Source organism: Hippoglossus stenolepis, chromosome 5 (genome assembly GCF_022539355.2).
Source record: "Hippoglossus stenolepis isolate QCI-W04-F060 chromosome 5, HSTE1.2, whole genome shotgun sequence".
Lineage (NCBI taxonomy): Eukaryota > Metazoa > Chordata > Actinopteri > Pleuronectiformes > Pleuronectidae > Hippoglossus > Hippoglossus stenolepis.
Window position 1 is genome coordinate 2,266,511 of NC_061487.1, and position 17,454 is coordinate 2,283,964.

At 40.2% G+C, this 17,454-nt stretch overlaps 1 protein-coding gene across 1 annotated transcript in view; it reads left to right on the forward strand.

The window, feature by feature from the left end:
* Positions 1-17,454, forward strand: part of smpd3 (sphingomyelin phosphodiesterase 3) — a 64,813-nt gene that overhangs the window by 25,827 nt on the left and 21,532 nt on the right. The window contains exons 2-4 of the mRNA XM_035157920.2: positions 7,212-7,920; positions 10,598-10,843; positions 10,984-11,941. Coding sequence (XP_035013811.2) covers positions 7,619-7,920; positions 10,598-10,843; positions 10,984-11,941 — 1,506 coding nt within the window. The 5' untranslated portion in view covers positions 7,212-7,618. The remainder of the gene's footprint in view (positions 1-7,211; positions 7,921-10,597; positions 10,844-10,983; positions 11,942-17,454) is intronic.

A 17,454-nucleotide genomic window follows, 5' to 3' on the forward strand; every position in this document is an offset into this window, starting at 1 on the left:
TGTATGTGTGTGTGTGTGTGTGTGTGTGTGTGTGTGTGTGTGTGTGTGTGTGTGTGTGTGTGTGTGTGTGTGTGTGTGTGTGTGTGTGTGTGTGTACAGTATATGTGGCATTTGCTGAATTAACTGTGGGTCCTGCCAAATCTACTGTGCGATAGAAACAGACACAGGAAATTAAATGGTCTGTAAATTAAAAGAGTCGACGAAGACTATAGGAAAAAAGAGAGAGAGAATAACGGGTGGAGCCAAAAGACTGACAAAGGAAAATGAAAAGACATATTAGATGCAGAGAGTCTGATACTGCATCCTAGCACTATCTTATTTCTTCCACATGGTCTTATTTGTCTCACACTACTCCCCCATTGATTATCTGAGCTGTGTGTGTACTTCGCCCAACTCTCTATTCTCTCTACTACATAACAAAAGAAGGGCATTGATTACTGTTATTCTCCATGCAGCCACGGAACTACAATGTACTGACGGACTCACAAGAACACAGATGCAGGTTTATGCTTCACAATGTGCATGTACAAGTACACCCAAATACACTCACAGACAAAATCTTTACTGATGGACTCAAGCCACGTGCACACACACACACAAACGCACAGACACACACACACGTGCACACGCACAAACAGTGAGCACACAGTTTTTCTCCTGTTTATCCAGACAGACAGTATTGATTGTGGCTGAGGGAGGGTGGAGCGGATCTTTGGGGAAACTTTAACAGACTACAGCTCCCAAGCCGACACAGTCATTTATCACTCGCTTCCTGGTTGTCGATCCGTGGGGCCCTAATGAGCTTCTCAGTACAGTGAGGTGTGCATCATTTAGAGGATGTGTTTGGGTTGGGATATGTATGAATAACGTTCCATTTCCACTAACAATTAAGAAACAATAAGAAGATTGGAGATAAGGAAATGTGACCTATGTAGTTACAAGGTAGTGTCAGGGGTCCTGGTTCGCAGCTTCTATCCACCATAATGTGTCATATTTAATTTCATTTCATTCATTATGTATGTAAATGAGGAAAAGGTCATTTTGAAGTGTTGCTGTTTTTTGTCTCAATAGGAGACAAACTCCCACACATCCCTTTGATTAAAGCACCACTCATCACACTATTGTACTCATGCTGGGCACTAGAGTTTTCATCTCTCTGTAATGTAAAACAAGCCCCATTTCTGGATTCATGAACAGCAGGAGACACACAGCTAACAAAATATTTACTTGAAGTAAATCATATTCACAGTGACTGTTTGTTCTTTGGCACCTGTCAGAATGTAGTAGTCATTTTGGATGAGGTGTATTAAATGAGTAATTGTAGAAATACATGGCACATGAACAAGGTTGTTGGTTTATCCATTTCTACGGAACATATATCTTGCAAACTGCTACAGAACAATCTGATCGACTTCGCACTTGGTGTGAGTGTTCGTAGTGGTATGGGAAGTGCAGTTCGGTATGATTATGGACACATGTAGCGTGCCTCAATCCTCCTCGTGGACCAATTTGAATCCTCTTCTATGGTTAAACTACAGCAGCATTCTACAACTGGGTCAAACCACAGGTCATAAATCAGCGCCACATAATTTTTGATTTTTTTTTTTCTTTTCTTTTTTCTAATTAATCATATTGCACTGACCCAGACATTCACAGTTGCTGTTGATGCTGGTCACAGCAACATTCAACAGAATCACTTTCTGTTTGGAAAGTTATCTTTAAAGTAAAAACACATTGAAATTCTTGCTATTTTATTTGACTATCTGCTGAAAGTCAACATGCAATTTATGAAAAATAACAGCAGTTAAGTAAATCATATAGAAAAGTCAGTTTCATTTTATGAAAAACATTGACTCTAAAGTCTTCATTGCAGATAAACCAGGTAGGTACAGATTCTAACTTCTCTCTGCACCATAGAGCACAAAATCAATACAAAGTGACAGTACTTTGTAGAACTGTTTGACATGGAATAATCCTAAAGTCGCTCCACAGCATCACCACATGCCAAGCAAACCGCCATGTTTAGAGCGAGCACTGCTCTAGGAGTGATATGATTAATTGTACAGGGCCTGACAGCTCAATGTTTTTGACCTAAATCAGACGAAAAAGCCAAATGTTACAACTCAGTCACAAATGAACACTGAACTTCTAGGAAGCCTGAAGGTCTTTTTAAGTTTGTATTATTAGCCTTGGGTCGTACCACTCATACATTAATTATTATCGTTGGATAGCTAGCTAACATAATGTGAGTTAACTTGCTGAAAGAAAGTTGAGCTCATACAGTCAACATGTGACAAGGGTGGGTTTGACTTTTAATCTCAAGGAGAGTTAACACAACGATAACTCACAACTTCAGTGTAAATGTTTTTGTTGTTGTTTATCGTTTTTCCTGTCCAATGTGATGTCAGTGTGGAGACTTCTGTCTCATGTCCAGGATATAAGTCATGTAGGAAATTAGGTTGTCTAATTATCTTCCTCTTTTTTATATCTCATTAAATGTTTTTTTTAAATGTCAATAATCACCACAAAAGATACATTTTTTACTTTTTGGAACTGATAGAGCTGCAAGGTGTGTTATGTGAACAGTGAAGTGAGAAACTCAAATAGGATGATCACATTGCATGCATGGGTTCCCTTCAACTATACATAGCATTTTGGCATATTTCAGCAACATTTTTTGGTCAGGCACCTGTTTACAGTAATAAATACAGAAGAAGAAATGAGCAATGGCTGTTGAACATAATTAAGTGTTAAGGGGCTTCAGAGGAAGATCGTCTTCTCAGGAATTGCTACAAAACAGTACTTAATTTTGTCTTATGGCCAATAAAGCACCATATCCGCTGGAGGTGTTGGTTGTTTCCCAACAAAAACACTAAAGCGCTAATGTACCAGTGATGGGCAAAAAGGCAATTAAAGCAGTTTTAAACAATGCTTACAATCAACAATTAAGCTGACTTAATCAAAACTGTTTCAATACAGTGTGATGTCATATCAGAAGAACCTGTTGCCCTCTGTCGTTTCAAGCAACACGAACAAAACATGAACCTGAAAAAAGTGGGGCTTTGTTGAGGAGAATTAATCTCTATGTGACCTATGTACATCTAAAGTTATAATTCATAACCCGATGGCCCACACACCATACTACAACAACACTATTGTCTGTGAAAGTTGATCAGTAACAATGATTCAACTGCGTAATAAGACCTCTAGCCCCAGTTTGGCTGTTACAAAGCATAAAGGTGGTTTTCAAGATATTCTTTAGAACAGAGGTCTTCAACAGGGGTTACTGCAGGGGGGTCGCGAAATATTTGGTTGATTAGACAATTTAAAACATTTTTTTAATTACATTTTTTTTTTTCCACAAATTTAAATGTCTTTAAATACACATTAACATGAATCTGTGAATTATTTTAATAGCTCAGTGTTGTATGTTTGTATGTTTATAAATGGCAGTGGCACGGCCACCCTGTACCTTGCACATGTTTAAAATAAAAACATGAATATATGAACCTGTGTATTATTTGAATAGCTTAGTATTGAATGCACAATAACAGGGTAGCTATGTTTATACATGGCACTAGGCCCAGTTTAATATAAAACACAATTTTATACAATATATATAGTAGGGGGTCCCTGCTCCATCTCTCCATCAGTTTGGGGGTCCTTGGCCTGAAAAACGTTGAAGACCCCTGCTTTAGAAGAAGATATCGTGCACGGCCACTAAAGACAGAGGAGACACTTCAGTCTCCCTCTGCAGGACACAATGCTTGTTTCCTATTAGTCATTGTTCCTCTGGTAGTAGGATTTCAAAAGTAAACAACAGTGGCTCTAATTAGTAGCCGCCGGCACCCAAGAATAATGCAGTATATTAAAGGATTTCTCTCTGGCACTAAAGTGTATAAATGAATTATGCACTGCTGTGTTTCCCATGATGAGGTCAGGTTGTGTTCGCTGATGCTGTAGCAGCTCTGATTGGTGGATGTCTTTCTCTGTTTGTTGATGTTGTCTGCAAATACAGAAAGAAAATATTCTCACCATCTGAGGAATACTTGTTCTGTTTAAAGGAGATTTCACGCAGCAATTTAACAGAAATGTAAAATTAGCGTAGCCTCTCTTTACATTTCGGTTTGAGATAGTAAATCCGTGATTAAAATTTTTCATATCAAAGCATGTCTATTTATCATTTTGAAGACTAGTGCAGTGCCTGTTCTAAACCCATCTGTTTGCAATGGGCTGTTTGCTTGACCTGTGGTAACGCTGGTTGCAGCTTTCTTTCTGTATGTTACTCTGACGTGCAGTAATTGAGCCACGGCAAGTAAAGACCAGCTTCAGAACTCAGTCTACAGAACACTGAAGCTGCACCACTGCTGCTGCGCAAAGAACTGCTCAAGGTGTTTCTTCAAAGTTTGGTGAAGCTCAGCTCAGTATGCAGAACCCTGACCTGTGGAATCGAAACAAGCGCTGTTGTTTGAGACGACAACGTCACTTAAGCCCTTTCAGATATCATTTAAAAACTCACAGAATTGACTAGGGACTCACTCTAGAGTTTGTCTTTCACATATGAACAATACAGCAGTAGATTCTTTCTCTCAGACAGGTTCACAACAGCACAAGTCTCAAGAGCATTCACACACATTCAGCGGCGCTGCTATATGCTGCGATTTGTCTGTCACACCATTCACACACTTTGGTTTATTATCTTACCCAAGGACACTTCAGCATGTGGACTAGTGGAGCTGGGGATCAAACCACTGACCTTGGGTCTAGTGGATGACCCGCTCCATCCCCACAGCCACCTCTTTGCCAACAGGTTTTTCTTTTGTTTCGTTTTTTAATCAGTAACTGTATAAATGTACAAACAAAACTGACATTTCTGTTGAATCATGCATTACTTTTTCTTAATGAAACTTAATACAATGAGCCAATAATTGCTCATAATAATGAGGAATGGCAGCAAATTGCATCACCAGGCAGTGGTGCAATAAGTGAATTTGTCTGGATTAGAGTTTATGTAGGGAGGTAAGCCATCTGCTTGCTTCCTTTTATCAATTCATTGACTTTTTCTCTGCGTGCTCAGTCCCTTTCTTCATGCTTAATGGAGTTTCATGATTAGTAGGTTGATCAATAATATTTACTATCTTAAATATACAGTAACTACAGGTCATAAACTCAATCCTGAGTATTTACCCAGTTAAAAGAACTGCTGTCGCTAATCTGCCTTCACACATCAACTCAGAAAGCCATTCAGACAGTGAAACAGTCTGTCTGGCAGCTGGAGGCACAGCAGTCCAGTCATGCTACTCAGGCCCAGTGGTGAGTCAGCAGGTCCTGTCCTCATGTCGCGTTTGGTCAACCACGACACCAAAAAGTCAGTCAGCAGCAGGCAGCAAGTCAGTCATTTTGCTAAATAACATAAATCATTGCTCTACACAAAGGTTTTGAGCATAGAGGAGAGGATTAGTGGAATGCAGGAGGCAGTGGTTATTGTAATTTTGATAGAGATGTGCTATTGTCATTGTGAAAGAAAAAGCAGACTGTAATGATAAATTCTGGTGGTGTTCAGTTGAAAGGTGTTCTTGCAGTGTATATATATTCCAGGCCATGTATCAGCCTTGTCTGTTTTTATTTTTACAAATTCAATAAATATTACATTATTTTTGTCTTTCAATTTGAAATGCTTGCTTCTGTTTCTGAGTCACCTGGATGAAGACTTTATTGCATGCTCTCAAATTATTTGACTGTCGTTCATTTAAGAGAGCCACTCACCAGTGTAATTGGAGACAGTGCTGCATGTTTTAATATAGGATGTGCATGTGCCACATGTTAGCATCTTGTGTGCACATCATATGATGAGCAATTGGGTTCAATAGATCAGTGAGTCATATTGTCGTGCTGGAGATGATACACTGCAATCATTTAAAGGCTGGAGGTTGTTGAAGCGTTGCTCTGGTGGTCCCTGTGGAGCATGTGGGGTTATACTGAGGTCAGCGCTCTCCCGGAGTCTTTGAGTCACCCCGAGCTGTTGACATGAATGAATGAATCTAGTCATTATTTATTAATACAAGTGGAATTGATTATCTTACCATTCTGGATTGTGATGGTAAAATCATTCAAGGACTTAAATTTCTGGTTAAGTCATCTGTAGGCAGAAGGTAAATAAGATCTCTTAAACAGCAGTAGGTCATTCTCATCACGAATTTACTGCAACTATTTCCACTATTTCACATTAGTGGAGTATTTCACATTAATAAAAAAAAACTTTAGTATAAAATATGGTGGCATCATTTCTGTTCTGTAAGAAAAGACACTTTACTTATCCTTGTGCTCTCAGAGGCTATAGCCCCTTTTAAATCAAATGTATAGTATAGCTACATGACTATACATGACTAGTCTGTCATATAGCTTTGCTATAAAGTCTATTAGAGGTTAATTGACCTGTATCCACACACCCAGTGCCTATATAACATTTTGTACTGAATCAGTTAGCCTAATCTAATTAAGGAAACCTTGCCTCCAGGTAGATTTTCTTTTGTATTAGCCTGCTTGTTGACAGACAACAAGCTAGGTTTAGATCCACTAGAGACTAACTGCAATATGTGTTTAATAATAAAAAATAGCTATATTCATGCTTCTAAAGAAAACCAAAAACTTCACTTTACATTTTTTTAACATAATGTATACAAAATATACATAAATAAATATACATACATACATATAATTCTGCTTCCATCCATAATACCAAGCGTACCTGCGAGATGAATGTGTGTAAGAATATGTGTGTGACTGGATGAATGTAAATTAAAGCACTTTGAGAGGCCATTAAGACCAGAAAATACAAATGCAGTACATACTTAACAATTACATTAAAATGAGATCCATTGTAATATAATTTGTCTCTCATCAACTGGATAACATTTAATTTAATCCATCAAAGTTTTGATAGGAAATGTCACTGTTGAAAAATTGGATGTCTTATAAAATAAATAAAAATGAAAGATAAAGACAATTATCATATCCAGGGGGCAAAACCTATCATTTTATTTTATATATTTGTATTTTATTTAAAGGTTAATTCTGTACCCAGCATGTCTACATCAGAGCTCGTGAATCATTAATCTGATTCTTTTTCCTTCCTCTCTCCCCCTCCCTCCCTCTCTCCCCCTCCCTGTCTCCTTCCTCTATTCTTCCATCAATCTGTTCACTTTCTCCAGATCTTCTAGTTCTGGTGATGTTTGAGAGTAACCCCATCCAGAGGTTGTTCGAGTCCTGGAAATCATAGATCCATCGTCAAGGGAAAGGCTCTCATCATGGCAACCCCCTTCCTCCAGTCTGTGCTCCTTGACCCCACCTGTAGAGGGTGTAATTGCTAAGGGAGTTAGTGAGACTTAGACACTTTTGCCTGTGAAGATAAAATCACATAAAACATGTAGTGTAGCTTTCTCCAAGGAGGGGGGAGGGTCTAAAATTGAGTCTGGTTTATTTTATTTTTTTATTATTTCTGTTTCTCCCTGGAACAGAGTTGTACTTGTTTAAACATTTTATGTGGGTGTGGACAGAGTGTGTGAGGTGAGGAGAAAGTGACAGAGAGGAAGAAAGAGAGAAAGAAAGATTGAAAGAGATGGTCCTCCACACCACCCCTTACACCAGTGCCTGTCTGCACTTCCTGGATGGCTTATCGTGGAGCTTGGTGTTCCCCTGCTACTGGCTCCTGGACCGGCTCCTGGCCTCATGTGTAGCCACCTCGTTGGAGAAGCGCCAGCGCTCCCAGGACCCCTGCTCCTTCCTCACCCTGTGCGTCCTGATCTCTGCACCCCTTTACTTGCTCCTCCTCCTCGCCTCCCTGCCTTTTGCCCTTCTGGGCTTCATCATCTGGGCTCCTCTGCAGGCCGTCCGCCAACCCTACTTGTACACCTACCGCAGGTTAGTGTTAATATTGGTGGCACAGATGTCTCTACTACGACTGATTGTTGTTGTCAAGTTACATAATAAATGAGACGATTGGTAACGTCTGCATCAAAACTGTGGTATTGTTAGTGTCTCCAAATTTAGACCAAATCTCACATACTGTGAAACTTTGACATGCTCCATTTGAAAAGACTCAACTCACCAGAAGTGATTTGTTTCAATAGTTTATAGTATTCATTTGTTTTACAAAATATATTTTGATGTGAAAAATACCATGTTGAGTGATGATTTACTATTAAGTGCAGGACCGGACACTGGGGTATGGTGAGGGTAAATGTAGGCATCCGAGACATTTTGGTTAAGGTAATAGAAAGAGTTTGTTTCTTGACATGTTGATAAAGTTACCATTACATTTTTTTATCATTTAACCAGCACCACGATCTTTCCCTAACCTAAATAAAGTGCCATAACACTCTAAACAAAAACATTTTAGTCAGTGCTTTATTGGGAGTGGATATCAGATTTGAAGAGCAGTAGAAAAAGAACTACAATACAATGTTGTAGGAATATAACATTGTGCCACTCTCCAGATACCTTAATGGTGTTGACTAAGGTTTGAGTGACCATGAAATATCAGGGAGTCTGGAGTGTGTCATAGAACTCTTAAGGTTCTAGACCATGGAGATAAAATAAAATAATAGACATCAACTATATCAAAAGAACATTTCAGTTCAAAACATCCAAGCCCAGAGCTGATGAGCGCACAGCTAAAAGTTCACTTAAATTTTGCAGAAACCTTGCAACAGACCAATGGCTCTGATACAATTTAATAACCTGATTGAAACAGATACATTGATGGCCATTATGAACATCTATGGTTTTGTTAAATTGTCCTGGAAATTACTATATTATGTTGAGCCTTGAGGATATCATTATAAGGAAGCTGCTGGTAAAAATAATACTCCAATAACAACATTTTGTATAGATTTATTATTTTAGGTGGGCTGTAACAGATTATTGACAGTTTAATCTTTCACTTAGTCGTCATTATGAACTCATCTCACTCACTCACTACCTTTTCTGGAAACAGCCTGTGACATTGCCATGTGTCTTCAAAACTATGCATTAAAATTGATTTTTTGGAATCAATTTGAGATCAGTGATATAAGCCGTGCAGTTGAGTCATGCTTCATTTGATATCAAAAAAGCCGGTGGTTCAGATTGCCTGAGGATTTCAAGAAGTGTGCCTATTGGTCTGGCCTCCAGCTGTCAGGCTCAATCAGTTCTCAGTGGGTGTCTGGGCTTCTCACCATAACCACAAACTATGAAAAAGTGTTTGCTGTGGTAGAGCACCACTCTCCTCTAGCTACTCAGCAGGCTCACACAGTGTGATAGATGTTCCCCTTTGTTTTTTTCAGTAATTATACTGCTCTCCCACTTCAATGTACTAGTGGTTTGTTGAATTTAAGGGGTACCACCAGTTTTAACAAAATAAGATGTGGCCCGGGAGAGTGCAGGAGCAAAAAGCCAAAGGATTTATTAAATACGGTTTTATTTGAAAAACATGATAATGAATTTTCTTTTTTTTACTAAAGAAAGGTATATAAACATTTGAAAGTCACCTAAGCAATCATTTTTTTCAGTTAGCGTAGACAGTATTCCACTTGAGGCCTATACTGCATAAATCTTCTTCTCAGAAATAAACAACCATTTTTGTAATAGGAAGAAATGGTGAATTTAGAAAAATTGGACCCATTTCCTTGCATAACCACAACCTGTGTATCCGTGGAGGGTTGATGGTGCTTCTCCACTTCTACATCTGCAAGACATGTAGGTTCATCTGTCTGTCTGGCAGTCAGTAGACTGAAAATGTAACATTAGCAGCAGAGCTACAGGAACTCAAGGTGATATCGGGTTTATTAAAATGTACACCATTTTTTCCTCACAGAGCAACTAATCTGATCAAGAGTAGCCTAATAAACCATAATTACACTTTCAAAGATTCATCTTACACAATAGTCTGCACCAGGACCTTCTCTCATGCTGCACCCAAACTCTGGAACTCCCTTCCCCACCACATCTGCACACTGGACTCCATTACAAAATATAAAACTGCTCTTAAAACCCATCTGTTTAAACTAACGTACTCACTCTAAATCCTTTTCAATCCATCTTTATTTCTGTTAGTTACAATTATTGATTTTATTTATTTTCAAGTTCTGCTCTTTGGCACTGTTGGTGGTAATTATGTTCTATTACTTTTGCTGTTTATGTATGTTTTATGATGATTATATGATGTTTTGCTGTTGATGTTATCGGACGTAAGGTGACCTTACCTGATTGCGATACTCGGCAACTGTTAACCTGTGACTTCCTAATATATACGATATACAATATGTGGCATTAGTGAACACCACCTATGTGCTAAGGTGCACAACTAACGTAGCAGCAGCAACATTGATTTAACTTAGCATCATTATTAATATAGCAAAGAAGACTTAAAAATTGTCTACAACTTAACATGAACATGTTAATCAACGACCACAACATCCAGTCTTTATGCTTAGCTAGGTTTAGCAGAAGTGAAAAAGCATATTTTCTAAACGGTCAGACCAAACCTTTGATACATTATGTTTGGGGGGTGTTTTCTCCAGTCTGACTTAATGTGATATTTCTTTCTTATTGTGTGCAGACCAGACAAACACCAGGCCGAGCAGGGCCAAGCAGGGGGCATAGGTAATGCCGAATGGCGGCCACAGGGCAGAAGCTTCTGTTTCTGTAGTGCCAATGTATGCCTGCTGCCCGACTCCCTGGCCAGATTCAACAACCTGTCAGACACCCACAGGAGAGCCCGTGAGGTGGGGAAGAGGATCCGCAATGGTGCCAGTCGGCCTCAAATAAAGATCTACATCGACTCGCCTACCAACACTTCCATCAGGTGAAGAGAACTTCCTGCTGGGCTCCTCCTGCTTGTGTCCTAACAGCTGCAGAACCATTTATTTCCATCAGTAATATCAACCAAACAAAAGTATTTTCAATAAATCTTTCTTTGCTTGCCTCTTCCTGTCTTTTCATCAGTGCGGCATCCTTCAGCAGCCTTGCAACAGGTTTCCGTCGAACCTCCTCTCTGGACCAACGTCCAGAGCAAACACACATCACAAATGGTCCAGCCGACACTGAAGCTGAACCCTTCACTGAGTGCCCAATTCACCCCGCAGGTGCTGCCGACTGCCCTGTTCACCCTACTGCTGGAGATCAGGGCTCCTCTGGATGCCCGCTTCACACAGATGTAGTAGACACGACGGCAGACTGCCAACTCCACTGTGCAGGGGCTAACAACAACTCTGACTGTCCCGTTCACACCTCAGGAGGGGCTACAGACTGCCCCATGCATTCGACAGGGCATCAGAACGTCCCTGGCCAGGATGATTGTCCCTTACATGGTGAAGGGACGCAGCCAAAATCCTCCACAGACTGCCCACTTCACACCTCAGGTGTTCAAATCAGCATCAGCGCACCAGAGCCTGACCCTGAGGAGGAAGAGGCCGAAACAGGGAACCATCGACCTGGGGATCAGGGAGGAGGAGACACAAGCAGCATGACTGCCTCCAGGGAGTCCCTTGCTCGTTACCATGGAGGTGACAGTGGCGTAGGGATAACCTCCAACAATACTCTCTCTCATGTTCCACGTACTTCAGTCTTTAAGCGCCAGGGAAGAAAACGCCGCCATGGGGATGAGACGTTCGACCACGACATCTCTGCCTTTTTCCCTGCCAACTTGGATTTCCTGGCTCTACAGGAAGTGTTTGACCATGGATCGACGACTAGACTGCGGAGGCAATTGCATCGCTACTTTCCCTATGTGCTGAGTGATGTTGGGCGATACGGCTGGAAAGGCTGCTGCTCCAGGTTCAAATTCCTGAACAGTGGGCTGATGCTGGCCAGCCGCTACCCTATTCTGGATGCGCGGTACGAGTGCTACCCTAATGGGAAAGGAGAGGATGCACTGGCAGCCAAGGGGGCCCTGTTTGCTAAGGTCAGAGGTTTTACTTTACTTTTACTTACCCTGGTTCTGTCCTGTAAAGCCTGTCAACTTCACACTAACAACAGAACTTTGCACGACATAGTCCAAAACTTAAGATTTAGTAAAACTAGCCAACCAGATACAGTGTGCTCCTGCCTTATATTGAATGCAGTAATTGTAATATTACATAACACAAAAGTGCTTGGAGAAATAAAAAATCACCTAGAAGTAAACAAGAATTATTTTAAACCTATCTAGACTGGGCTAGCACTGTTGAATACTACCGTATGTGTCTATGCTGCAAATGCTGCTTGGTGCTGTTTCAACCAATCCTGCCAATCCTGTCATCTCTGATGCTATCTACATGAATTTGGAAAAGTGCTAATCTAATCTGCCCATTAAATCTATTTTAACTTATTTTACATGTGTAAAAGAGGGTGTGAGTGTTCAAGAGAGGGAAAGAGTGTCATATTTAAAATGACCTGCCAGCTGTCTGTATTGTCACCGCAGAGCTTTGTCGTATGGTATCCTGTAGGAAAAGATTTCATCCAAATTCTTATTCTCAGATCTGATCGCTCACCCCTGTAAAAGCGATGACACATCAGTATCTGTCTGCTTTATCTACCACTACTACAATGCTGTTGGACTGAAGAATCCACAGATTGCAGACAGTACTTGGCAAATACACTTACTTACACCCACATCACTTCACCTATATTGTGATGAGTGCACAAATCCCGGTTATTTCAGACCGCTCAGCCTTTCCACCAATGCTGTGTGGAAAAAGTAAAAATACATGTTGTCATGTGTTTTCAAGTCTGCCCAGCATTGAATGTTTTATAAAAAAAAATTTGATATATGCATTAAAGGGATAGTTCACCCAAAAATGAAAATGCAGTCATTATCTACTCACCACTATGCCGATGGAGGGGTGGGTGAAGTGTTTGAGTCCACAAAACACTTTTTGTGGACTCAACCACAGGGGTAAACAGCACTACAGGCAAATCCAATACAAAGGAAGTAAATCGTGACCGATTCTTTAAATTAGCCTAAATGTCCACTGTGATCCATGATCGCCGTTTCGAGTAGAATTTGAGTAAAATTTGAGGGCGAGGCTTACGGACACATGGATGACACCGCAGGAGCTGTATGGAGGTGTGTTATGTTTTATTCTTCCGTTTTTTTTCTGTTTGAAGAATCGGTCCCCATTTACTTCAATTGTATTGGATGTGGCTGCAAAACTGTTTACCCTGAAACTCCTCAGGTGTTTTGTGGACTTAAACACTTTACCCACCCCTCCATCGGCAGAGTCATTTTTGGGTTAACTATCCTTTTAATATCCATGCACTGGCTCATCCCAGGTTATCTATTGCCTTATACGTATACTTGATTTTCACACCGCTAGTACCTACAGGTGACTGGGCCTCCCAACAGAGCTCAACAGATTGGTTCTGGAAGTAAAAATCCCATTCATTTTCTGAAGAGATTTTGATTATCAGCCATAATATTGTAACCTCCTGATGTAGATTTATTACCAAGAGCTACAAGGTTGTGAAACAATGCTATATTTTCCTGTAGAGTCTGTATGATATCCACTGCATTTTAAGAAAAACATTTTTTGTTTGTGTTTTCAAGGATAAGTACTACATTACCCACAATCCACAGGTGTAGCAACATCTCTGATTGGTGGAGCTTGCTGTGAAAATGTATAGAACATCTGTGAAAATCATGGCATTTCAGCGTTACTACGCTATGTTGCCATACTATACATATGAAATGCTACATACAAGATAGAAACTTCAATACATCGCAACCCTATCTTAACAACAAGGTTAAAGTAAAGAAGTCATTGGTCTTGAAGTCATTGGAAAGGGATCATTTGCAATGGTTTACGGGATGTGTGGTAAAATAATTATGAACAATCTTGTACCTTTGTCTTTTTGTGTTTTCCAGTAATTTATTTTGGTCTGAATCAAATTTGTTGTGGTTAACAACTCATTTTGTGGCTGGCCGGCCTGGTTCCACACACTTGTCTTGCCTTGGGTTTATATAGTGTAATTTAGAGTAACTCTAACTGATTGACTTAGTTGCATGCGTGTGTTTCACCTTTATTGATTCTTTCTTTTTCCAGTTGATCAGAAATCTTACATTTTTACGCAGGGCAGAACAACAATAAAAAGTCTGCATGGTGTTTTTTATTTATTTTGACATTACATTTTGAGACACTCAAAAATCACAAAGTGACACACACACACAAAGTGATTATTGATGGACGCCTGATAGTTGTTCCAGTCGTTCCACCTCTCAATAGTAACTGAGAGATATTATGTCATGTATCCCATTGCAGTCAAAAGCTGCTGTAGAAACACTAAGTTAGAAAGTAAAGTAGACATGTTCAGTAGTAAGACAGATCAGATGTAGGTATGACATAAAGAGAACATGCAATACCCCTTTGGAGATAAAAAAAAAAGCAGACAATGTGCGACGAATCAGAGACGAAGCAATCAGTGGTCAGGTTCTGTGATGAGTGTGGACAGCTTGTGATTTCATTAATCAGCCACGTACTTAGACAGGGAGGATGTGAGTCTGGAGCTGATCCAGTTGCGATTGGAATGGATCTGCTCATTGTGACCTGATGCTGACGATGGGTACCTGTAATGTGTGTGAGCGTCTGTGTGTACATGCCCTTACATATACCAGATCTAGGTAAGACACACTGCTATCACAGGCTGCATGCTGACAGTCTCATCCTGTTAGCCCTGCTGCTTGCTGACTGTCGCTGCAGTTTACAAGCAGGCCTCACATTCATCTTTCATCAACTCCTTGTATTTGAGTTCACTCCAGGTCCCACTGACAAGCCGGCTCTCAGCCAGCTGGCACGTACATGGGTTAATGCAAGCTGCTTATGCTTGCAACTGACAGAGAAAGAAACCATCATGCTACCCCCATGGGAGAGGGGAGGAATAATTTTGATTAACAATGTAATCAAAATATTCTCCTGACTGCCAGGAAGAAGTTATGTTTTGGAGGCTACAGCTAGACTCGTTCAGAGTCCAACATGAGTGACACATGCACCGCCTTTGGTGTATGTTTGTTTTATGTTGTTGTTGCTCTGTATTTTCATTGAAAATAAATTTTAGTTTGTTAACCATTGCGTTCTCCAGTGGCCTAAGCAGTGTATATATGAAGAAATCAGAAAAATAACAGTTTGGGTTTATTCATAGTTAGAGAAATACTAGTGAAAGGCATTGTATTTTAAGCCATTCCGCCTTGCAACCGCAGCCAGTGTGGCCCAGGCGTTAGAGCATTGAGGTTGCTGTCATGGAGATGGTTGAATTTGTCAGTTGTCTGTTTGTGTTCTTTCAGTCTCTTAACTGAACCTTACTGTTTCACTGATGCAGTGTTTTCACATAAATGTTGCACTACGAGTTGTTTCTGAAATTTTCTTAGGTTAACATAAATTTGCTGTTTAGATATGATGACTTCCTTCTCCTGTATCTAGTTGTCACATTGTGTTTAAAGCCACACAACGAATAGTTGCACAATACAATATGACAGAAAATCTGCATCCTAATTAGAGCCCAACAAAACCAACGGCCCTGCAGGGCCAGTAAAAGTTGATGCATTACAGATTGATTTAACAGTCACTGGCCTGTGGATTCTTCTGTTTCATTTATGTAGTATCTCAATGTGAATTAAAGTTCACCTACTGTAAATCTGCTCACGATGGGGATCAGACCCAAAAAGTTGATATTATAGGGATGTGACCTGAAAGCACCCCTATAATGTAATTGTCATTATGTACATTACAGTTTAGCTTGCAATATTAATAGTTAGTCATTATTTCTTTGTTAGGTCATCCCAATAGACAGGCCACCTATTGGTAATCACATTTTCTTCAGTGTGTTTGTGCCTGGCACAGACTTTTTCTATTTCAGCTGCTCACCTCTCACTGACTGTATTGAAAACATAAAGCTAACATCATCTTTTACTGTAGCTGACTGTTTAAAGTGCAGTAGGTTTTTATTAGGCAGGACTTTGTTTCTGGCACAAATCTCTCAAGTAGAGACAAAATAATTCATGTTGATGTTTCACAGTGTTTCGCTTTATTCAAACAACACAGACAGCAATGTAAACAAGTCATGTCACTTCAAGGACTGTGAATGATGTTAGCTGCTTGAAAGGTTTCAGATGTGTTGCTCCCATCCTTGCGAAATTTATGGACAGCGACATCAACAACGACAATACAAATGATGATGATGATGATGATGATGATGATGATGATGATGATGATGATGATGATGATGATGATGATGATGATGATGATGTAAATATTAACCCAATGTTTTCTAATGTAAGGGAATGATGCTGTAGGGATCATTTCCAAAAATAACTTTTTGTCTTGTTTACTAAGGCTGTCCATGATCTGACAGTAATACATGAGGCAGATAACTTGGCGCCACATACAGCTTGTAATGCAATTTTGAATAATCCAATGACCTGTTTCTAAACCTCCAATCAGAGCCGGGGGGGAGTGTCTAACTAAATGTCACTGCTCACTGGCCTCTTCTGTTGCCATGGTTACTATCCTGTGCATGCACCATAGCTTGATCTGCTGAAAGGGGGAGGGAGGGGCCTGGAAGCTGTACTCACTGTCTGTTTCTCTCTCTCCTTTCTCCTTACCGACTGCAGCTTTAAGTGTTGCAATAAAGGGGCTCTATAATTTAAAATTATGGAGAAAATAATCCTTTTTTGGCTGCCAGGCCAGCGAATATACACAAGTGGCCTGTAAAAACACTGACATACTGGCCATGTTGGCCAGTCGGGGGAAGAGAATGTTTGTTGGACATTGCTGCCCCATTTACCCAGATAATATTATATATCAGTTAATTAAAAAGCCTTGTGTTTTACATCGGATTTTGGGCTGATTGGTTGGTTGAAGTTCTGATTAGATGCCATACGTTGCTGTTGTCAGGGTTATTTAAGTATAAGATTGTATTTGTTCAGGGTTAGTAAGTTAAGATTGGCAATAGTTCATAATATTGCCTTATGCCACCAAAGAATAACAGAGCAGGGAGATGTCTTCATTGGTCATGTTTTTAGCAGAGTTCAAGTGGACATTGGGGATGCTTCTTTGCATACCATGCTTTAAACATCAATATGGAGTAAGTTTTAGAGCCACATGTTTCTTTCTTACTATGCTCTTACTTCCCTGACTGCATGTTATTTTCCTTTTTGCTGTAACCTGCCTGTCTCTCAGCCAGCTGCAGGCTCTGATCAGTGTTCATTACCCGCCCCTAACTGACCTCCAGACATCTTGGCAGCTCTCCATTGCTGCATCTTGTTGTGATCCCTCGCTTCCTCCTCCATGAACCTTAAGCCATTCTCACTCATTATGACCCAATACTCCGCCTCGCTTCCCTGCCATCTGGGAGGCATCTCATTAGAGGCATTTCATTTGATTGACCTGATGTTCATGCTACTGGGTGCTTCAGTCATATCAAACACAAACTAGGATGCTCAAT